Source organism: Athene noctua, chromosome 15 (genome assembly GCF_965140245.1).
Source record: "Athene noctua chromosome 15, bAthNoc1.hap1.1, whole genome shotgun sequence".
Lineage (NCBI taxonomy): Eukaryota > Metazoa > Chordata > Aves > Strigiformes > Strigidae > Athene > Athene noctua.
In genome coordinates, this window is record NC_134051.1 from 9,659,818 (window position 1) to 9,682,944 (window position 23,127).

At 42.3% G+C, this 23,127-nt stretch overlaps 2 protein-coding genes across 3 annotated transcripts in view; one reads left to right on the forward strand and one right to left on the reverse strand.

Annotated features, from left to right (window-relative positions):
* Positions 1-3,522, reverse strand: part of DNAAF5 (dynein axonemal assembly factor 5) — a 30,520-nt gene extending 26,998 nt beyond the window's left edge. Inside the window, exons 1-4 of one of the 2 annotated variants that reach the window (XM_074919126.1) lie at positions 2,994-3,522; positions 2,382-2,566; positions 1,446-1,570; positions 919-1,034 (exon numbers count right to left, since the gene is read on the reverse strand). In XM_074919126.1, coding sequence (XP_074775227.1) covers positions 919-1,034; positions 1,446-1,570; positions 2,382-2,566; positions 2,994-3,516 — 949 coding nt within the window. In that variant the 5' untranslated portion in view covers positions 3,517-3,522. The remainder of the gene's footprint in view (positions 1-918; positions 1,035-1,445; positions 1,571-2,381; positions 2,567-2,993) is intronic. The other variant, XM_074919127.1, reaches the window with a different exon arrangement.
* Positions 3,523-4,948: 1,426 nt separating this feature from the next.
* Positions 4,949-23,127, forward strand: part of PRKAR1B (protein kinase cAMP-dependent type I regulatory subunit beta) — a 99,487-nt gene continuing 81,308 nt past the window's right edge. The window contains exons 1-4 of the mRNA XM_074919407.1: positions 4,949-5,212; positions 6,026-6,229; positions 18,816-18,986; positions 22,147-22,238. Of these exons, the coding sequence (XP_074775508.1) occupies positions 6,053-6,229; positions 18,816-18,986; positions 22,147-22,238 (440 nt within the window). The 5' untranslated portion in view covers positions 4,949-5,212; positions 6,026-6,052. The remainder of the gene's footprint in view (positions 5,213-6,025; positions 6,230-18,815; positions 18,987-22,146; positions 22,239-23,127) is intronic.

Consider the following 23,127-nt stretch of genomic DNA (forward strand, 5'->3'; position numbering starts at 1 on the left):
GCAATTTCAAAGAAGAAAGAACTCCGGAACCCACTGTCATGGAAAGGATTTTGCTGCTGGGTATTCTGTGATTCATGTAGGCACAAGTCAAGCATGAACCTGTTCTTTCACACCAAAAGAATTTTTGTTCTGTTAAATATGACTATAGAAATCAATAAATGACCCATTTAAACCCTCTCTCTCACCACACCCATATGTATATTTTTAAACATTAACTTTATGAACCTGAGACAGGAAACAAGCTTCAAGCTACTGCAAACATAACATTTTAAAGCTACCTATAAATCATACAGTACTAAAAAGTAATCCACCCGCACTGCATATTCTGTTTTTCTGTGTATAATAAAGGAAATTATTGTTTCTATTCTCATGTTCTTCATGTACACTGGCAGAGTTTAGTTAGTATCCCAGTGTCTCACAAAGAAGTCTGAAATCATTCCAGTACAAATTTTTCTTCCACGTCAATTCTACAGATCATTAATGCTGTGTCTAGTTTTCATCATTCAAGGAGTCTGCTCACAGGTTCTTTCATCCTGCATTCCTTTCTGGTCATCTCTGTGCCCATTCTCCACCTGACTGCTGGCTAATGTAGAACTTTCTGTGCTTCTGCACCTCTGCTTTACCTCTTTTTCATCAACAGCATTTTAATTTACTCTTTCTCAAAAATGCATTTTGGGATTAATGTAAAAACTGAATGTAGTTACCGAACAAACATTTTTTAAAATTTAAATTTAACAAATGATTTTATATACATATGTGCTATATATTATATTTATACATATAGGTGCTACCCCTTGCTATACCCCTGTATATTACATCTTGTAATGAATATTACACATCCTCCTCTGCTGTCACTACAGCACTGCAGCTCTCAGGGATTATTCAGAAAGTAAAAACCACTTTCAGTACAACACTCACCTCCTTTGGGATAATGAGACGGCAAAATACTAAAATCCATCTTATCCTTAAGATCTTCTTCATTCTCTTTCTCCCACTGCAAGCCTATCTTTTCCCAGTAAGTCCAAGCCAATTTCCTAGACATAAAGTAAGAGTTTTATACTATCATGCCCCCCAAAGAAAAACATTTTAAAATAAGACTTCCAGAAAGTTTGACTTCTTAAATTCAGCTGGAAGGACAGGAAGCATTCCTGCCATTTAACCTAGGCACTTTAAATGCTTCTTTTGTACTCAGTGGACAGAGGTCACCTCTTCCGGTGATAATTCTGTCTCTGTCTACCTCTTTGTCTTTGCATCTCTCATACTTACTTAAATGTAGTATAAAAGGACAATATAACAAAAATTACTGAAGATAATGCTATTATTCTGGGTTTAAGAAAGTGAGGTTTTTTTCACCAAGCAATACATCTATGAACACAGAAACACTTCCATGTAGAACAATTATTTAGAGGAGAGAAAAAAAAAGTAAAAAAAAGTGTTCTGCTTACATATTTTCAGGAATTTCATCAGTAAAGCCGCCAAGTAACAAAGGGATCAACTTGTGAAAATATGAGTATCTATCTCGTAGGTGCAACAACCATTCTCCAATGACAGTTGTTACAGCATGCCGAACCTACACAGATACAAAAAGACCATTTTCAATATGTCAGGAAAATACCAGAGAAATTAAAAAACAGTATTTGGTTTTGGTATATAACGTGCATTAATAGTCTCCGAAGAAATTACAAGAACCCAGGATTTCCTCACTTGCAACAAGCATCTTAAGTAACCTGCATGGTATCATGCTCCCTCTTGTGTTCTCACTCTGGCTTAGTTTCAGATTACTTGCTGCACCAAAGTACATCTCCAAGACGAAGACAAGATACAGACCAAACTCAGAAAACTCTAAATTCTCATGGTTACTATCTCTTTGAGAATGTAAGAAACGTACATTTCTCCAGAATTTGAAGCTTTCCAAGCACATGTCCAGAAGACAATTTTCTCTGTTCACTATAAAGGAAGCCTGAGTTAAATAATGTGAATGCACCCACTCAGAAATGAAAATATTTTAGTTATGAGTAAATTGCACATTTTAAAATTACTGCCTCAACCGCATCTTATGAAGGGACCAATACCATGTTTGTTATAATCTGAAAATGACGTAGACTCAAGTCCCAGAGAGATTTGACAGTATAATTTAAAGCAGAATTGAAGGGACCCATTAAAAGAAAAAGGTGCCTACAAACTTCAACAGCCTGCAGATTAGACAGCAGGCAAATAGGTCACCAACCTTGGTTTTGGATCGCTTACAACTGACAAAGCCTGTATGTAACATATTTATATATCTCAATTGCATGAATGAAAGAAACACAAAAAAATCCACCCTGGAACAGATTTAAAATAAATCCAGGAAAAAAAAAAAAAAAAAAAGAAGAAAAGCAAACCTTGGGAATTTCATCAAATAATCTCTGGGCCAGATGAGACAGAACATCATCCACTGACTTTCCATTTCCAAACTGTATCACTGCTCCAGTAGCCTGAATTACATCAACACGAACTCTGTAGTGCTGGTGTGAAATTGTTTGCATTAAGGGTTTTATCAGAGATTCTGACTGCATATGGAAGTGCTCTGTTAGGGCAGAGAGACAGAAACTTCAAACATGTCTTTCTCTATGTGGGTGACAGATCTTGAGCAACATGATTTCTGTAACACTATGAAAAGCAGCCTGATTCATGTTGCTGCATTTATGTGGCATGCAGATTTAACTTCAGACTATATTAGAGCTTAACACTAGCCCACATGCACTCCCCTAACCACCTCCTCCCACAATTACCCACACGCTGCAATGGCTCAGCATCCATCCCTGGCATGGTTCTTCTCCAGATGATCCTCCAAAGCCTGCGAAGGACACCTGTGAGGGTGTGTGCAACTTCTCACCTCTCTTCCTCAATCCCGGTGGCATCCCTGTAACCTCCCACTGGTCCCTACCTCAGCCCCTGTCCCCCCAGTCTCACATCACCCACCACTCCCCGCTCTGCCCATTCCTAGGCCCCACCTGGCATGGCCTGGGCGCAGGCCACGGCACACCTGCAACTTTCCCGCCTGACCTCGGCATAGTGGTCGAGGAGGGTGGCCTGGAGGATGCGGATAACATCGGTGAGGTAGGGAGCCATGGAGGCCCCGCAGCGCTGCAGCAGGAGGCTCAGGAGCTGGACGAGGCCGAGGCGCAGCTCCTCGCTGGGCTCAAAGCCCTGCGGCGGGCAGAGGCGCTGGGCCAGGGCCGGCAGGAGGACGGGCAGCGCCTCGCCGGGCCGGTCGCCGTGGCTGAGCCCGTGGCAGAGGAGCTGGAGGGCGAGCTCCCGGCACCGCTCCGCCGCGTCCCCCGCCAGGCAGCGCGCCAGCGGCCGCACCAGCTGCGCCCCGAAAACCTCCTGCAGCACGGCGCCCGAGAGCGGCCGCCCCTGCACCTCGGCCCGGATGGCCTCCAGCGCCCGCAGCCGCGCCGCTCGGCCGCAGTCGGGCTCCTGCAGACAGCTCAGGGGCCGGCTCAAGGCCTGCGCCACCTCGGCCGCCGCCATGCTCCGCCGTCGCCACGAAAGTGCGGCAGCGTTGCTAAGGACGCGCGAGCCTTTTGCGACGGCGGGCGAGCGCTTTACGGCGAGGCGGAGGGAGCTGCGCGGGCCCCGCGTGTGGCGGCGGAGCGGGGAGGGGGGGGATCCCGCTCTCGGTGTGTCCTCGCCGCGCTGAGGGCACGTCCCAGGCCCCGCGGCAGAGCACCGAGGAGGCAGGGCGGCCGCCGCCGCAGGTACGGTAGCTGCCAGCAGGAGAGGAGCCGTTATTCGTATCGCGCGGGGAAAAAGAGACACAGACCTGAGAGAACCCCACGGGTGGCCGTGGGTGGTGGAAGGACTGAGGGGGGAGGCAAAGCGACCCGGCCGGAGCCTCCCAGCCGGACGGCCGCGGCACGGCACAGCGCCTGGGGAGGGGGTGTGGCTGTGCGGAGGCTTTCACATGTAACACGTTATTTTTTTCTCTGGAAGGATCAGTACTGCAGTGGCAGTAAGTCACGGGTTTCTGTAACAGCATTATATAATTTTTAGTGTTCATTTGTATTAGTTAATGTGTATATAAATTGTGTTCATGTACTTACGCGTGCTTCACACAACGTGACATTTTGTGTGCTATCCTAGTGACTGTGCAATCAACACACATCAAAAGGGTCGTCAGGTCCTTTTCTTGAGTAATCACACCTTAGTGCAATAAACTATAGAACTAATTCAAATTATTCCTTTAAAATAGCTTTGCATTTATCAGCAAGGAGTTTATTCTCTCATTACACTGCTCCTATCTTGACTGCGAACCTTTGGAGTCCTTTTTCACTCTTTATTCCGTGGGAACTGCAAGTGGGAATTCCCTGGGAACAGCTGGAATATTAACGTGCATCGGAGTGTTCCTGACAGCACGCCCTGGCACCTGGCCGAGTCCCACCTGCGACCACCCTCCTCACGGGCCTTGCATGGAGGAGCTCCTGGGTGCGATGGCTTTACTGCAAACACCCCAGGGAGCGAGGGGGTGAGCCGCCCGGCCCAGCCCGGCCGCGGGTGCCACAGGCCTGGCCGCTCGTGTGCGCAGAGAGCGCTGGGGCCGCCGCGCTCCCGCCTCGACTCCCCAGGCTGTTGGCCTTCGTGGCCATCCTGTCCTTCATGGCCAGGCCATCATCCTTCATGACCAGGCCGTAGTCTGTCCTTTGTGGCCAGTCCGTTCTTGCTGGCCAGGCTACTGGTTTTTGTAGCCAGGCCACCTTCGATGGCCAGCCCATCCTTTGTGACCGGGCTGCTGTCCTTCATGGCCAGGCCGTCCTTCAGGGCAGGCCACTGTTCGCGGCCAGGCTGCCCTTTGTGGCCAGCCCCGTCCTTCGTGGCCAGCCCGTCCCGAGCGGGGTGGCCGGGCCGGGCCGGGCCGGGCCGGGCGGTGCGTTGCGGGGCGGCGCGGGCCGGGCCGGGCCGCCTCTCCGGCGGAGGCGGCGGGGAGGCCGCGCCCGCCGCTGAGTGACGGCGCCGGGACTTCCTGCGGGCGGGCGAGCGGCGGCGGGGCCGGAGCCTTTGTGCGGGAGCGGCGGGACGGTCCCCGCGGCGCCCCGCGGCTCCGGGCGGGCAGAGAGGGGAGGAGGCGGCGGCTGCAGTGCGGAGATCGGCGGGGGAGCCCCTTCCTCCGCGTGCACCGCCGGGGAACGAGAGAGGAGCCGCCGCCGAGCAGCCGGCTCCAGACACCCAGGTATTTACCGGCCCTCTCCGACCCCCGCGCTCCCCCCGGCGCTGGCCGAGCCCCGGCGGGGGCAGGGAAGGGCCGATCCGCCGGCCCGGGCCCGGGGTGGGGGGGATGCGCTGCCTGGGGACCGGGGGACGCGCGGCCCGGCGCCCTCCCGCCTCCCGGGGCCTGTCCCGCTGCCGGGGGCGGCCCGGCCGCCGTGCCCGCTCCCCGCCGCCCCCGGGGCTCCGGCGTCCCGGGCAGGGCCGGCTGGGGGCCGGTGTAAAGGCTGCCCTGGCGGTTTTGGGTTTGTAATGGAGCGGTCATGCGCTCGCCGGGGGCAATGAAGAGGGGTTTGGCGTTGTTAACCTTCCCCCCACCCCGTTACACATTTCCCTTTGGGCGGCTCCGTGCCCTCCTCCCCATCTCTCCCGGGACCTGGAAGAGTCGTTCGCTGTGAAAGACGTTAAAATTTACCCGAAATCCTTCTGTTGCAGAAAACTGGGTTTCTGGTGACAGGGAGGGAGTCCCCAAGGGAATAGAGAAAGAAGGCTTTACGCCGTCATTTAATAGCTGCCTTTGAAACTCATGGCCTTGTATGATTCATTGCACTGTTCTTTCCAAAGGTAGACAACCGTCTAGGAGTTAAAATGCTCGTTTCGTACTTAATGGTATGATGTCACAGTTCAGCATTTCCACATACAACCCAGAACGTTAAAACATTCGGAATCGACAGCTCTTGAATAGGCAGTGTTAAAATGTCTTTGCTCCTTTACATCTCTTTGACAAAGTGTTTGGGAACTGTCTCTTATCTCTTTCTTGCACCATTTTCTTACCTAGGTCTGTTTTCTGTTTACAAGCCTGAAGATGGCTGCTGCTTCTTCCTGCAATGTGGAAGAAGATGAGAGCCTGAAGGGATGTGAACTCTATGTTCAGAAGCACAACATCCAACAGATTTTAAAAGAGTGTATTGTAAACCTTTGCATAGCAAAGCCAGACCGACCCATGAAGTTCCTCAGAGAACACTTTGAAAAATTAGAAAAGGTCAGTGATTTTCAGGTGACTTATAATTTTCCATCTTTAAACTGAAAAAGGTTGTTTAAAGACTTTCAAATATTTTGGTACATTTTTCCTTTTAAATTTTAAATTATCAGGCTACTGTTAAAATATAGGCTGTTAGAAGAAAAACCCCAACCCTTTGTTTGCTGATGTCAACTATATTACTGGCTATTGTATAGGATTTTTTGTGCATAGCATCAAAATGATAATTTCTCATCAAACTGCACTTGTTAAAAATTGCCCTGAGTTATGACCATACTTTGTGTTATGATACATGGTGTCCTGAGCTTTCACCTATGGGAAGAACCTGCCTCTGAGAGGAAAAGATGGTGTTCCCTGTTTATTCCAGTGTCAGGTGATGTGGTTTTCCCTTCCCCTAAAACTGAACAAAATCAGGGAACCAGCAAGTTCTGAACATCATTGAACAGTTTGCCATTTAATTTTATGTCTCTCACCCATCTACATTGCTTATCCCAGGATCCTCCAACAAGAGATGCATTCAGAGAGACTTCATATACTGTGACTGTCTTCAAAAGCAGCATAGAGGGGGAAACATTTTAAAACATTCCCAGACAAATTCTTGCTAAAGCTTATGGGTGTCCTTTGCATCTCTGGGGATGGGATTCCTCCAGAAATAAATGGGAGCACAGGGCTGTAAGTTGTTGGTTATACAAGTCCTCAGTCTGCCAGAAACTTTATTCATATACTTTACTATTTCATATACTTTCGTATATTTTCATGTACTTTATTATTTGGGGTTTTTTTTGAAGGAAATGTCTAAAGTTTGTAGGCTTAAGAGAAGAGTTTTATGTGTTTTTTTTCCTTCTAGAGGCAGAATTTTGTAAGGACGAAGCAAGAACAGTAATAACTAGTGAATAATACGTAGAGCTGATATAGGTGATATAAGCAGTTTATGCTTATACATAAAACATTGTCTGCTTTTCAAATAAATTTTTATATAGGTGACTATATGCCAAATTTGTGTAGCTTTAAAAAAATGCAAACATTGCATTTTGGTGGAAGCCCAGTAAGAATGACTGGAACATCAGGGAGAGGTAGGAAGTACAAGGTCATAATGCTTATTAGTAAAAAAAGTTATCTCTTAGTTCTGCATATTCTAAACTTCTGAGAACCAAGATCCATTTCAAGAGAGTCAAATCTGTTGAATTTCCTTTATTGTGTTATGAATTTGTTATGTGTGCAATTCTCAACTTCCTGGCAAGAGGATAAACATAATTTTTGAAAACAAAAATTAAAATATACTGTAGTATTTTAGAATATTCTTCATATTGGGATAAGTGGGATTACTTGAGTTGTTGTACTGGGGCAGTTTGGTTTTATTGATCTAAACACAGTACTCAGAATTGAGACAGGAAGGCAGTTCCCACCCTTGAGAGATGATACATTCTTTCATGTAAACTGTTATTTCCCATAGAACAACAGATACCAGAATTCAGTAGCAGGGTATCGATCAGGATGCAAACGCAGAAGTTGATGGATGTCACTTGTCTCAAAACGAAATGAGATGATTTAGAAAAAAATAGTCTCAAGGCATGAAATTCAGTGAATATCATGCTTTGTAGGGAAGGAAACAATCTTGCCACTGACTCTGTAAAGCAGGCTAGGAGCTAAGCCTGCTGAGTCTAAAGGCTTTAGGATGCTTCTGGGGGTTTCTAGCACTGTAATTCTTGTTACTACAGCAGTTTGACTTCCTTGCCCAACCATCTCTGAGGATTTTCTTGAAATGGATTGCACTGTGGTGGATTTTCTGCTATAGGATAATATTTTGACTTGGTCAGTTGCATAGTAACAGTTGAAGGAAGACTTGTAAAGATAGAGAAATGATTTCAATGTTTTATCCTGTTTTTAGAAGGCACTTGTCATACATAGGTACTTCGAAGAATCTTAATGTAATTGTGAATTTAGCAATTGCCTGTTAGATTTTTGTATGTCAATGAGCAATACACTGAAACAGCACATTTGCTATTAGCTCCTTTAATTTTGGTCCTGAGCAGGGAGAGGAGTGAAAATCTTTGGGTTTAAGCACGATTTTCTAAACAAAGTCATGCATTTTTCCACTGAAGTGTGGTATTTTGGGATTATTTTCCAAACTCATTAAAATAGACAACATGTTCCACTGAAGAGAGCAGTAGAATAACAGTTTATCTGTCATAAAATCATGTAGGCAGTTTAGAGATGGAGTGTGGGATATTTTTCAAGTGGTTAAAAAAAAGCTTATGGAAAACATGTAGAGCTCAATCCACATCAATGTACTGAAGCCACCTCAGAGTGAATACAAAAAAAATTTATTTCATTTTGCTAATTCTTAACTACATCTCATGAAATCAACTCAGAAAAGCAAGATTTATTATCATATGCAAGATTAGACTAGATCATAAATGCTTTTCACCTTACTTCTGATGATACCAGAGTTAGGTCCATTGCCTCCAGCCTGCATCTGTGCTGCTAAATGAAAAAGGGCCAGGGACTAACCCCTGACCCCACAACACTAACTGGCCTCAAATATAATTCTTAGGTCTAACACGTCTAGGAGCAGGTTTGTTTTGGCAGGAATCAGTACGAGCAGCTCAGAACAGAGCCAGGGAATGAGGTAATAGTTAAAGGATGTGGACTGTCTTGGGCTAGTATTTGGGTCCATGGCTGGGCCATTTTTTATTCCACAGTTATAGACACGGCCTGAGAGGGCTGTAAAGTGAGAATATGAATAAATACTTACAAATAAAGTGCTAGAGATGGAGGTTTGGTGTTTGATTCTGCAGTCATTGTTTTCAGCTGGAGAAGTGCCAAGGTTAAAAAGAAGTAAGTGCTTGATGCCATTTTAATTTTTCAGCTCATTTGTATCTAGTACAATATTAAAAACCATAAATCTGAAAATAATTGTAGGAGAACTTTAATAGATTTTTTTTGATTCACTTAATACTGGCAGGACCTGCTTGTCTTAAGATGCCAGTAGTTTCTGGGAATCAGTGTTTCTATATTCTGAAGTTTGCAAGTCAGTTTTCATATACTGTGACCTACAAACTTCAAGATGACATCTACTCTGATCACGTTAACAGTTACTTTGTAAAAATCTCTAACGTTCCATTGAGCACAGAAAAGAGTTGAAAACAGTTTAGATACCTGAAATTTTTAAAATTATGTATTTTTTTCATTTGAATAATTTTTTTTACGTTTCCCTGTGACTGTATAGAACTTCTTGTTGGTGGATGGGGTGAGGGAACCCTTTCCCTTAGGGGTATCAGTTGGCTTTTTTAGAAACGGATCTTAGCTAAGAAACTATGGCATTATTTTAACAGCTGTAATTAAGCCCTGTTTACTTGAGGACTAAAGAAGACATAGCAGAAAAAACAGGGTACACATCTTTTATCTCTGGTCCTTACCTTATGTAAAAAAGTTAATTAAGACATTACAGGCAAAGCCTTGTGTTTTCAGCTATACTGAGACTGCAAAACTTTCGTTAGTGTCAGGCTGTTTAGTGCGGTGATTATATGATCAAAGGTGGAGTTGTCTTGCCAGGCTGAGCTAGACTGTTGTTCAGTAGAATTAATGAAGAAAATGGCACAAAAGGAGGGGAAGAAGCAGGAACCTGCAGGATATATTTAGGCATTACCAAGTACTTTGCTGAAGCCATTTCAGAGCAGTGGCTTTGCTAGCTAAGCCAGCTGGTCTTTGCTGATACCTTCTGGACCTGAGCTCTCTCCTAGTACCTACTATTGCCCTGTGCACACAGAAGAAATATTGTCTGCACATACTGAATTTACTGTCTTGGGTAGCTGTGGATTGGCAGTGGTTTTATGGACCCAAGCTGATGCTTCATGTCTTAAGGTACCATCCAAAAAGAGAGTTTTAGAAAAACCTGGACTCTACTGTCTGTAATTAAATAAATCAAAATGAGATTTCCTGCGTAGCTCCACCTGGTGATATTAGACAGTATTGCACACAGACCTGGTCAGAAAAATAAAGGCATTTATGTGACAGGTTTACTGTAAACCAGCACTGAAAAGAAAGTGTGTAGTAAGCTACAAGTTCATTCGCTGTTAGTAAAATACAGTTTATTTATTTATCATAAGAGTTTCAGAACAAAAGGTATTTGAGCATCAAAATTTGAGCATAAAGGTTTTCTTCTGCAGCAATATTCTCTCCCAGTATTTACATTTTGTCACAACAAGAAATTTTTCAATCAGTGATTTCCACCAGATCCTGTCCAAAACAATGAAATTCATTCTTCTAAGTACAGGTAATTATGCTAAGTATAACTCATTCCTTTAAGATAAGCCGGGGAGAGGCTTATTGGAAGGAAAATCCTATGGAGGAAAAAGTACCAAAAAAATGCATTAACCAAACAGTTTGATAAAGATTAATAAGACAAATATTTTCGTATCTTTCAAAGCTTGCAAAGCAGTTGGGTGGTATCTGCTTAATGGTCAGAAATGTTGCTAAAGTATGTGGGAACATACCTGTGCTACCCAAGATGCTGATAGCAGCACAATGGTGGGAGCACCACCTCTGAGTAGTTCTGAGTAGGCTTGGGCAGCCTCTGCTCCTGCCACTCCTCTGATACCAGCACCCGAGAGAGATGAAGGAAAATCAGCTCAGGTCAGACCTCAGTGATTGCCGTAGTCAGCCACAAGCAGTGTTGTGAGACGTGACAGTTTTCTTGGAACAGGGGAAGGAAAAACTAGGTGAATTTTTAAGATCCCTCAGTCAAACTTTCCTAAATGCAGGAGATTTAGGGAAGGGTGGAAGGGGATAAGAGTGGAAGGAGAAAAAAAGTTTTTTCCTAAGAAATAAAATTGGCTATGAGTGAAGCTGTGCTCTTACAAGCTTGTGCAGAACACGTTAGAGTGTCACTGAGCTCCCTGTTGACTTTGTGTGTCTACAGTGTGAGTAGCTTTCCCGTCTCAAAGTCAAAAACTAACAAAAATGGAGCACGGTGATGGAACGAGGAGGGAAGTCTGTCTGGATGTCATCTCTGTTTCACATCTCAAGCTGTCATGTTTTATATTCATCAGGATACTTAATCCATGTCAGTCTTTAAGCATCTAAGTGGCTTTAAAGAAACAAATTCATACTTAGCTTTTAAACGCATGAATGAAATACCTTGTCAAATTTGTGTAAGGTTAACAATGGTGCTGGGTCAGGCACCATGTGATGGCAGATTTCACTAGATCACAATGGACTTTGGGAAAGCTCTCGATACTAATGGGTCTTTACAGCTAGGAATGGGTACATACATGTATTTTCCCCCAGTGACTGCAGCCTTTTATAGTCTCCCAAACAGATGTATGAGCCCTTAAGCCTTATTTTACCAATCGATTTTTGAAAAGAGTTTGCCGGGGCTTAACTCCTGCCTGTGTTGGAGTCTGTGGCTGCAGAACTCGCTGAGTATCTACCCTCCTGCTTGTCTGCAGCTCAGCAAATCCCTCACTAATCTTTTGAGAGGCCGGTCGGACTGCATAGCAACTCGCCTCAGATGAGGTAGAACTCCATTTTCAGGGATGGGAGGTTTCTGAGCTGTGCTTCTGCAATTCCTCCCTGTTCTCTGTGTTTTAGTCATCAGAGCATCGGGCAAGGTGCTCTGACAGCTACTGACCCTTTCCATTACAGCTGAGTGCTTAGCCAAGGCGAGGCGATAGCTTTTCTTGAAGGCACTAAATTATCTTCAAAATAATTTCCTTTTATTCTCTTTCAGTTGCAGGAGGTGACTTGAGGCACAGAGGTAGTTAAGCCTTGTCTGTCTTCCCACAGTAAAGTGAGGGGCATAACGAATAGGAATGATAGCAAGGAGAAAGGCTATGTAAAAAAATGTTACAAATTAAACCAGATTTCCAATATGAAGATTAATTTTGATTTTGCTCTTGTTTTTAAGTTAGTTTTCCAGTAGTTCCTCATTAATATTCTCCTAAATGCAGAAAAAGATGACTTCTTATTTTTGATAAATAGCAGATTTAAGATTATTTGAGATTTGACTTTGTTTCAATGAAGAAAAGGACCTTAGATTTTGAAATGCTCTAGGCAGGGGAATTAATTGCTTTCCAGTGTGCTCTGCTGAGGTCTGCGCCTCTGTGGTTGCCTGCTTGGCAGCCAGTGTTGGAGCTGTACCCTGACAGCTTTGTAAGCTCAAGCTGTTGAGGTTCTGCAACTCCTGGGAGCTCAGCCTGCCAGCTCCATCACCCCTGGGCAAGACGCTAGGGAACTGAGAAAGTGAGCTGTGGGAAACTCAAAATAAAAACATGTCCATAATTATTTTAGTTTGGATTTATTGGCAAATTGTGAAGAAAAAAATACTTAATGAGTTGTGAACATCCCACTGGAGGGTTAAGGGGGTCACATGGATTCCTGCCCGAGCATGCAATTCAAGTTGCTATCTAGCCTTAATACCCCTGTACCAGTGAAGGCACTGATAGCACACGGAAGTTGTTTTGGCTTTCAAAAATGAAATGCATGTGAAAGGGAGGAGGATGAAAGAGAGAAAAAAAAGCTGAGTGTATATTTAAGGTGGGCAGCCCAGCACATATATTTTCATATTTGTATTAACATCAGATAATTTCTTAGAAGAGAGAAAAAATTGAGTAGAATTTTACTGAAGAGTAGACAATGTATAAATTGCCCCTTTGAAATGACTGAGGGAACAGAAGATTTTGAATAACCATCCTTGCTGTCAACAGCACATTTGATCTAAGGGCATCAGTAGGCTTCTAAATGTTAAGTGGGCCTACACAACAGAAGTATTTTAAGGAGCAAAATGGCATGCTAGCATTTCTGATTCCCTCCTCATTGATACCCTCAATTATCAGCTGTCTCTTCCTATGCTCTGATGGTCCATTTCTGCCTCTTACATGTATGTAAGCCTCACTGATATTGGTGTTGTTTCTCTTGGATTAAGGGTCTGCTGTTTTAGAAGGCTGGAATAAAAAATAAATAATCAGCTTTGGCATTAAATATTCAGTGATTAAAAACTTCAGAGTGCCTTAGGTGTTCTGGTTGTTGCTGAAAAATATAGCATAGTATTCAGCATTTTAGTTTATATTTATGTAGTAGAAATAGAGCTTTTCTGTGGGCATGTTTCTTCTTATACAAGATATATGTGCATACATTGTTATTTGGCTGCATTTTAAAAATCAGAATTGTTGGCTATGGTTCTCTTTGATTATATAAGATTTTAAGTATCAAAAATATCGTCTGTGTTTTGTAACATAACCTCTCTTACTTTACTGTGAGGTGTATGTAAGAAAGTACAGAAGAGGTGGTGATGGGTTGAGATACTGCAAGACACTGGAGGGGAAGACAAGAAGTGTTAACATGTTGCAGGAGGTAAAAGGATGCCAGTAAAGGGACTCAAGAAGGCAAGCAGTGCAGTCAGAGCAGCAGAGGAGTAGGTGGATTTTTGGCAGGAGAATTTTGCCTAGATGTAAATTGGGAATGAACTGAGATGCAGAGAGGCCACCGAGGACGCAGTAGTAGTAACTGAAGCAGTGGATAACTACGGAGTGGATAAACATGTTGGTAGGTGGGTTAGGGATGGACGTTAAAGATATTTCTTAGTGATGCTGTAAAAGAAAAGGCGGCATTTCACATTGGGAAGGCAGTGGAACAATAGTTGGGATTGTGTGAAAAGTCTCCTCTTACAAGGCTGAATGATCATAAAGATAGAGTTGTGCAGTGTGACAAAGACAAGGCTGGAAAGGACATTAAGACCTCCCAAATTTCTCCAGCTTTCAGTGATGGCATCAGTCTGTCCTCTGCTTTCAACAAAGCAGACTGCTTTGCCTTTGGCCTTTATTAGTTGCTATAAATCATTGTCAACCTCCAGGAGCGATGGGGCGGTGTTAGAAGCCTTCCTGTATTGAGAACATCTCCTCTGGGTCAGTTCCAGTGCAAAGAGAGATTAGTTACGTGTGCATGAAGTATCCTGCACATTTTCTGTGGATAAATACAAAGTGAATTCCAGGTCTGTCAGTCACAAAACTCTATGAGTGCACTTGAGGAAAAAATAAAAAGAGAAAACATTTCATTTAGAGTGTACTTTGTGTTGTTGCTTTTGAATGCAGTGAATAAATTGTAGGAGGCAGCGCAGAGATAGTGAGCAGTGATACTGAATGGCTGACTTGCTTTTAAAAGTCTCCTTGGGATGTTGTTATAAAGCTGCGCAGTGATTTGGAGCCTCCTCAGGTGCTGTCCTTCCTTCAACTGGAACATCTGAATTTCCGGGTGGTGACAAAGCCTGAAAGGAGAGACCGGGAGAGGAACTACTGGAAGAGAATTTCTGTTTGGAAAGGCTCTGGCTGACAGAGAAAAAAGCTTCTGGGTCAGGAAGCGTGTGTGCTCTTAAGCAGCGGTCTGAAAGGAAGGATAAACCTAAAAACTGTCTCTGCATTGTGGCAACTTCTCTTGCAGTGTTTAAAGTCATTACAAACTTGTGGAAACATTAATCAGGAAAGGCGATGACCCCATTCGCTGAGGACAGCGTGCTAAATTCCTGTGTTTTACACCTCAGCCTCTTGTAGCACAAATGTCTCGGTGAACATTCAAAAGATAAATGGGTCACTGCAGTTGTATTTGTTGGCTCTTCTTTCTTTTAATTTGAGGCAACGATGGTATATTTTCTTTCCTTTTCAGTTATTATCATTGAAGTCAGTGATGATATTCTGGTTTCACCATCCACCTCCCCCAGAAGTCCCAGGAAGGACTTTTGTTCACAGCTCTAGCTAGGTTTTTGGTCACTTGCAACATGGTTTGAATAGAAGTGGTATTAGATTATGTACATATGAAATAGGGTGTTATTGTCACACAGCAATGTTGTTTTGTAGATTTGGGGTGTGTGTATCATTGTATTGGACTGTGGCAGTGACACTGGAGGCTTCAGTCAGCAGTGCACGCGTGGTGCCCTACTGCCATGTCAGACTCCCTGAATTATGTGTGATGTCCACTGGGGCTGGTAGATGTGACACAGGACAGCCTGAGACTCGTGTCCACCTCAGCTGGCAGCTGAAAGCTGAGCAAGGTCACCCAAAATGACACTGGACTGTGGATAACTGGATCAGACCCTACATGTCCTACAAGTCTGGAGCATCTCTGCTGAAGCCAGTGTAGATACTGGTGTGAAGGGAAGAACAAGATACTGGGGCTTGCTCAAAGGCAATTACACTGCTTTGCAGTTGTGTCTTCCCCGTGTTTTCTCATTTTAAGGTGGACATAATTGGGTAATATGATTGTGAATTATCTGTGCCATCCAAATAGAGAGTGAGATTGCTTGTTGTCATGACAACAAAAGATGGTGAGGTGTTTACTTGAAAGTGAGTTCTGCACAAGCGTTCACATCAAGCTGTGTCTGAAGATCAGTGTTTGAAGAACTATTCTTCAGAGAGTCTATTCCTCCTTTAAAATATTTGCTGTATTTGTGCAGTTTTACCCCAGGATATATGGAAGATGGCTTTTTGAAAGCTTAACCCAGGACAGAGCATAGGCTTTTATTTTCAAAAGGCACTCTTTAGTTCAGTAATGGAAATCCTACCTAGACTACAAATAGCGACATATGGAAAAGCCAGCCAGTCAACTATCTGCTGTTTATATAAAAGGAGTTTGTAGTGAAGAGACTTCCTTTTAAAATGAATCATATGGTAACTCACTTTTATAATCCTTTAATATCTTTTTGGCTTTAAAAGGTATTTGGGTTTAAGAGCATGCTTTGTGATATTAATTTTATCTCAACTGAGCTTTCTTTCGTGTATAAATCTGTGCTGGGGCAGAGGAGATATTATTTATTAATTCCTTGGAAGTGCCTTTTATACAATGTGTACTGGAAAAGAAGTGTATATTTGATATTCAAATGGGGCAAACTACTACTCTTCTCTATGAGTAAATATGCTATGTATAAAAAGAACTGTGTAAGTGCTGCATAGCATTAAATAGTTACCTGACTGTCTTCTTGTTGTAGTTACCTTTTAGTATACTTTTAGCTGCTTACTGTCCAGAAAGGTCTTCGTTACCTTTTGGTTAAGCTTATGAAGAAGGTGCATTTGGTTGTGTTAATTTAATATAAACAGAGAATGTTAACATTATCAAAGATACATAAGCTACAATAGCCAGTAATATTATTTGAAATTCTTCAGTCATAGGATTCATTTTGATGATTAGATACTAAATATAATGATAATATGTAGCACATATTTGTATTTCAAATACTCGTGTTTCTACAAGTGCCCAATTGTAGTTAAGCTAGAGACAGTCAGAGAGGAGCAGGGAAGAAGTTGATGAGAATGGTTAAATAAGACTTGGAGTTGTTACATGATAGGAAAATCTAGCTGAGTCATATTTTTACATATCCAGTGCTGCTATTTGAAATTTGAATTGGAAATGAAATAGTTTCAGTAAGGATTTAATATATCTGAAATCAAGGTTTTTTTCTGCTCTTTGGTTACAGCACTTAGATCAACTGTGTTATGGCCCAGGAGATGCAGTTTTGTAATCCCAATTTAAAAAAAATACAGATCTCAGGAAGAATTTGGCACTTTCTGAGATAGCTCAGGAACTTGAAAAGTCAGATCTTTAGCCAGCCCTCTACATTTTACCTCTGTGCTTATCTCTTAAATAGTTCAGTAGTCTCTTAATCAAAATAAGAACTTGTAACTTGTTACTTTGAATAATGCAGCACGGGAAATACTATTTAGTTATTTATTTCAAGTAGCAATAATACATCAAAGATGGGTGTCAAAGGCTTCTTAGCTTAATGAGAGGGGCAGTGTCAGTGATGGTGAGGAAAGAAACTGGAATAAGACCAGAAAAGACAAGTGGCATGACTGGATTTGTCAGACATTTGTAAACATCAATGGCAAAACATATATTAATCATCTGTTTTTCTTGCGAGCTTCAAAATTGTGAACTTGTGCCAGTTTTCTGTACCGCTTTTTTCTGGTGTCATACCTGATGAGTTAACTATAACTCATTTCCTCTGTCAATGAGACCAACTGGCTATGTTGGTAGTCTGCCACTTGTCTACACTGGTGCTCCCAGATCCTCCCTCCTCCACCGACTCCATGCATTAGCTCTGATTGCAAAGTCTCACTGGAAATAAGCTGTGTAAGACAGAGGCCAGGTTCTGGCATCCCTGTCAAAGGAATGTTGGTTTTATGGGGCGCACAGGGACCTCAGCATTTCTACGCTTGCTTTTGGGTAGCCTGCAATGCTGCTAATCTGAATTGTCTCAAAAATACTGGAGTTGTTCAGGGAGTCGTGGGATGGTAGCTGGCTACATGTACGTTGATCAACATAACCCTGAGACTGTCAGGGTGTGGATTATGCCTACAGCAATTTAATAGATGACAGCAAGGAACATTACTGGTCTACTGCCACACAAGACTGCTTGCCTCCTTACAAAGCTCATGTCCCTCCTGCACGTGCCCTTTGGTTTCTTGTATCAGACAAGCTGAGGACAGGACATGTGGTCCATCCCATCTCCAGTTCTCCCCTGCCTGAGGAAGGGTCAGTGAAGACCAGAAGGAGCCAGCTAAGAAGGCGCTGAAGAAGGAGCAAAGGCAGTGTGGTGTGTTGTCAGCAGGGTGACAGGCTGAGGTGGTGCCATGGGCAAGGAGGTGGGCTGGGAATGAGCAGACAGGCCCCCATTCCTTTGGCTGATAGACGGGGATAATGCGAAGGGAATTTTATTCCTTTGTGCTTTTCCTTAAATCCCAGGAAGATGAAGAATAGGAGATGGGGCTCTGGGAAAATATTATAATTATGGGCTAATCTCATTAGTCTCAATTGTTTAGAAGTCAAATAATTCAGTGTATGAATTGACAAAGTCTTAAAACTCTAACGTAATTTCTTGGAGGTTTTCTGTGCTGTTCCCTGCTGTCGTTACTATCTCTTCAGGGATTCCCCTTTGTGTTTTACTCTCTATTCCATGAGCATGAGATTTGGAGAATAACCTCCCTATTGGCCAGCTGGTGCTAGGCCAGCCATCATTTTTCACAGTCCTCTGGAGCCTACCTTGGATCTTACTGGCTTGGAGGTAGTCCCATTGATCGTAAATCTGTTATATGGCAGAAATTCTGGAGTAGAGAGCGTCTTTGTTCTTTCTGGTGATAGTGAGCCTGTAAAGCAGAGTAAGATGAAAAAACCTATCTGATATATTGACGTGTGACTTCTGATATGTTCTCTGTACAAGAGACAAAGATATGTGCAAGCCAACTGAGAAAATAACAGCTGTGATGCTGGAGAGTAAGCAAAAGAGGCTTGTTCTTTTGCTTTCGCAGTAGCTGCAAAGATATGTCCACAGTTTATAATACATAGGTTTCCATTACATGAGGAAGAGTTGAACATGTCAAATAGTGGAGTGATGATACCAGTACACACATTGTAGTTAGTGTCAGTCCTTCATGCTGCTCGCATTAAATTTTAAATTTTATTTCAGCAATACACATGTGTAAATTGACAGTCATCCAAATGTAGAAGTGAAGGGGTTGCTGATAATTGTAAAAGAGTGAATTGAGCATATCCAGCAAGTTAGCTACATGGGTAAGATGCTTCATTGTCTCTTTTTGCCTTGCAGGAAGAATGCAAACAAATACTGGCTCGGCAGAAATCCAGTTCCCAGTCTGATTCTCATGACGATGAGATTTCCCCTCCTCCTCCCAACCCAGTGGTAAAAGCCCGGCGCAGGAGAGGGGGTGTCAGTGCAGAAGTGTACACCGAGGAAGATGCTGTTTCTTATGTCAGAAAGGTAATGTGTTATTGTCTGATTCTGAGATGTACAGGGCAATTGAGGGACTCATATTTTGCTCATAATTTGGACTCGTGTCAGCCTGTAGGATGGTGTCCTCATGCCATCGTGTGCATGGCTTGACCATCTTCTTCACACTCAAAGTTCTTTTGCTGCTTTCCCTATCAATATAGCTTCAGCATTCTGTATTCTTTCCTTTTTGAGATGTGCTGCTAATCTGTTTCTCTTTCTAGCAGGGTCAGTAATTCTCAGCCATTTTCTTGATATTCACAGACTTCAGCAGCTTCTGAGTTTTGTCAGAACCTCACAGTTTTGGAAAGCAGCCTTTTCTATTGCTGCATTTCCTGCTTTTTTTTTCCAAAGAGTCACTTCTAGCTCAAGTTTTCTTCTAACCTAGATCATTTAGGTTCCCTAGACCATTCCGGCACATGGTATCCATGTTGATTTAGTACCACCTAATCCATGGGTTTTTCAAAGTCTGTTGACCATACTTGGGTGATTTTATGTGACTGTAGTCTTTGAAGAAGTGCCAATCCCAAATTAGGTGATTTCTTCGGTAGGAGCACTAATTTGGGCTTATCTTGTTTTACCTGCTTTTTTCACAAAAATATCTAGATATGCTATGTCCTTGATATCTCTTAATAACTGCATTTTTTTTTTTAAACTGGCCAGAGCTTTCAAATGTTATTAGAAGACAGACATTACAATAGCGTATGTCATACTTTTTTAGGGAGCTAGGCTAAAAATGCATTTCGTAAGGTTGACAGATGCTACTAATGTGCTTTTGTACATGCCTGGAGTAGCTTTAACCCAAAGAGCTTTTTCTGTATGGGAATACATTTTTTCAGTCACTGTTTTTTGGCAGAATATTTTTTGCCTTTGCAGTCAGATGTGCTTTTGTCATCCACTTACAATACAAGTACACTGGCTGCTCTGGGGATTTCTGACCCAAGAAACAAAGAATTAGGAGAGCCTTTTTTCCTAAAAACAATATGGAGGAGTATTCTCATGGCAGTTAAATAATGCTTGCAAGTATACAGTAAATTTTAACAACAGTGTGGTCAAGCTATTAATGCACTGCACTGTTAAAAAACTTGTGTGTTATTTTAAAAGCCACTTTCAAACACTTTTCTTTCTGTGCAGTTTGCAATATCCCCCTTAAAAACTTCCATGAAGAGATCACATTTGTCTCTGCTTAATATGGGCTCCATCTGACTTTTCTGAAAATCAAAGGAAATATTCCTTCCCACACCCCTGAGTAATTCTTTTATGTTTATAATGGAACCTGAAGTTAACTTTATTTTCTTTGTTTTTCTACAGTGATGCCAATAAGCCCTGACAGTGGGTAGGCAAGAATGAGAAGAAGCAATACAGATCATATTCTTTGTGTTCTGTGACTAGAGCTGTTAATGATTTTAATTTCCTAGGAACTGGCTGAACTTAAATAATAATAATTTAGGGCATGGTTTCTTGTTAGGCTACAGATGCTGCAAGGAATAGAGAACTAGCACTGTTTGTGTCAGTGCTTTGTCTTCTGCCATCAGCAAATGAATCCCATGGTGATTCCCATGGATGTGTGTTTGTGACAGAAATTTCTAGAATACAGAAATAAACAGAAACACTGAAAGGACAAATTATGAAACTAATTTAAAAGTGTAAAAAGCAAGGCAGAGGTTGTGTTAGACTATTGCAAGCAGATGGAATTTTAGATAGTAGCCAGGAAGAACCACTGGCTTGAAATCAGGTGTTGGATAGAAACACAGATGGGTCATAAGCCAATTTAAAGGATCCCTTGAAGGGGTGAGCTATAGGGTGAGTACTGCTAAAGGCAGTGCAATGAGTTATGTCACTGGAGAGGAAATCAAAGGAGACTTAGCTTTGTGATTTGAGCAAGCACATGGCATGGCTCCATTCTGGGGAGCACAAAGGAAGATCGCTGCAGAGGGTTATTTATTGCTTCATTCCTGAAACTAGAGAAAGCAATATTTGTCACTACATCTGACATAACGTATAGTTAATAACCAACAGAATAAGAATCGTGCTGTAAAGAGGGTTATTGGCTTGAAGAGAACATTCAATGATTACTTGGAACAGTGATGTAAGAAATGGTCAAATGATTCTTCCTGCCATTTAATTTTGGTCAGATGTACGGTTACTGTGACATCTAGAGAATCTCTTCTGTGTTTTCTGTGTTCTTCCCCCAGCAGACCCACTTTGGTCTTGGCCTTGTGGCTTTCACTGCTGCAGATTCTCACTGAGTAAGGCTTGTCAATGCTATTGCATAGTCAGCCAGAAAGGTTGGAGTTGAATGTCTTAGTGATTTGATTATCTACCCTTTTGGCTCATCAGCAGGAAGCTGAACAGCTAGGGTATTCTTAATAGAGCAAGGGTTCAGGACTGCAATTCAGTCCGAGGTTTGTTTGCTAGAGTAAGAACCAAGAATAAGATACCCGTTCTATTTAACATTGAGGTATTTAAACTTTTAGATAAATTAGATTATGTTTCACTCTGGTGCAAATATGCTATTTATACATAAATGCTTCTCTAGACTTAATTTGAGTAGCCTAATGACCACAGCAGTCAATGTAAGTGATGTCTGAAGCCAGAGTTTAACTTCAGATCTTCACACTGTAGTATTTTCCCTTGAAATATATCTAGATCAGTTCTTTGTGAGGAAGGTGGGCCTCTCAGAAGCTTAGTTTCTTATACCACAATGAGTACTGAAAAGTATGGTGTAATCATCACATTTTTATCTTTTACCTAAAGAAATGTTGTTTCAAAAATAGGTTGCTTCTAATATTGTTTGTGGGGGAAGAAGAATATGAAATATGTTTTCCTCGGTTCAAGAGATTTGAAAGGAGACTTCACAGCTGCCAGTACCTGCTAGTTATAGTATTTTATGGATATCCCTCTCCCCACTCATCCTGGATCTTATATTTCTTTTCTGGTTGTCATACTGAGAACATAAATTCTTATCCTCACATTATCAAAACTGTAATTTATTAGTTTCTTAGTGGCTTTATATTGTAGTCTAAACCTGTGTCAGTGTTTGAAATTAAATTGCATCCGTTATCTTGAGTAGTAGAATTTTCTATAGATTACAAGATCTATGAAGAAGTACAACCAGGTATGTAATTACCATTTGTTCTTTTCTCTACAGGTTATTCCAAAGGACTATAAAACTATGACTGCTCTGGCAAAGGCCATCTCCAAGAACGTGCTCTTTGCTCATCTTGATGACAATGAACGAAGGTATGAGGTGCTTTATGATTTAAATAGCTTGACCTGAGGACAAAAAATTATATTAAATTTTGACTCGGGGATCAGAACTACTCTTACTGATGCGTTCGCATCATACTAGATGCACCATCACTCACACTTATGGTATTATGACAGAGGGTAAAATCACAAGCTAAAAGAGGGTAAGAACAGGTTAAGAGTGTATTCAGACATATTTAATATTTTCAAATGAGCTATGCCTGATGAACTTTAGGTTACTTAAGGAATTGGCTAAAGCAATCTCAGAAGCATTTGTAGTCACTTCTGAGAACTCAGGGAAGACAGGGCAAGTGCTAGAAGAGTTGGAAAGAAAAAGCATAATGTCTATAAAGAGGTAAAAGAGAATTACAGGTAAATTATTTTGTTCTCTGAAAAGCTGGAACAAACAAATTATGTGTAAGCACCTGAAGGAGACCAAGGAGTTCAGTAACAGCCAATGTGACTTCTAAAAACTTGAAAAAGTCTTCCTACAACTGAGTAGAAAGTCTTGTAGCTAGGGAAGGCACAACAGAGGCCAAAGAAGCTTGACATCTAGTAACATTTTGACATTAATATATATGACAGTTCCATAAACAATCATGGGAAACGTCTTCAGTGAAACCACTGTGGAGTCTATGCAAAACTGATTGGGTTGCCATGCCAAATAGCAGTTATTAATGGTCTAACATTCTAATGGAAAGATACATTGAAGTGTGGTGAGGGTTCTGGTTTTCATCATTGTTGTCATTAATGACCTCAGTAGTGGAATAGAGTCTGAGTCTTGAGTTTTTAGATGACATGAAGAGGGGAAGGGCTGCTAAAACATTGGGAGACAGGGCTAGAATTCAGAATTAGGCTGATAAGTAGATGAAATGTTGTAGTA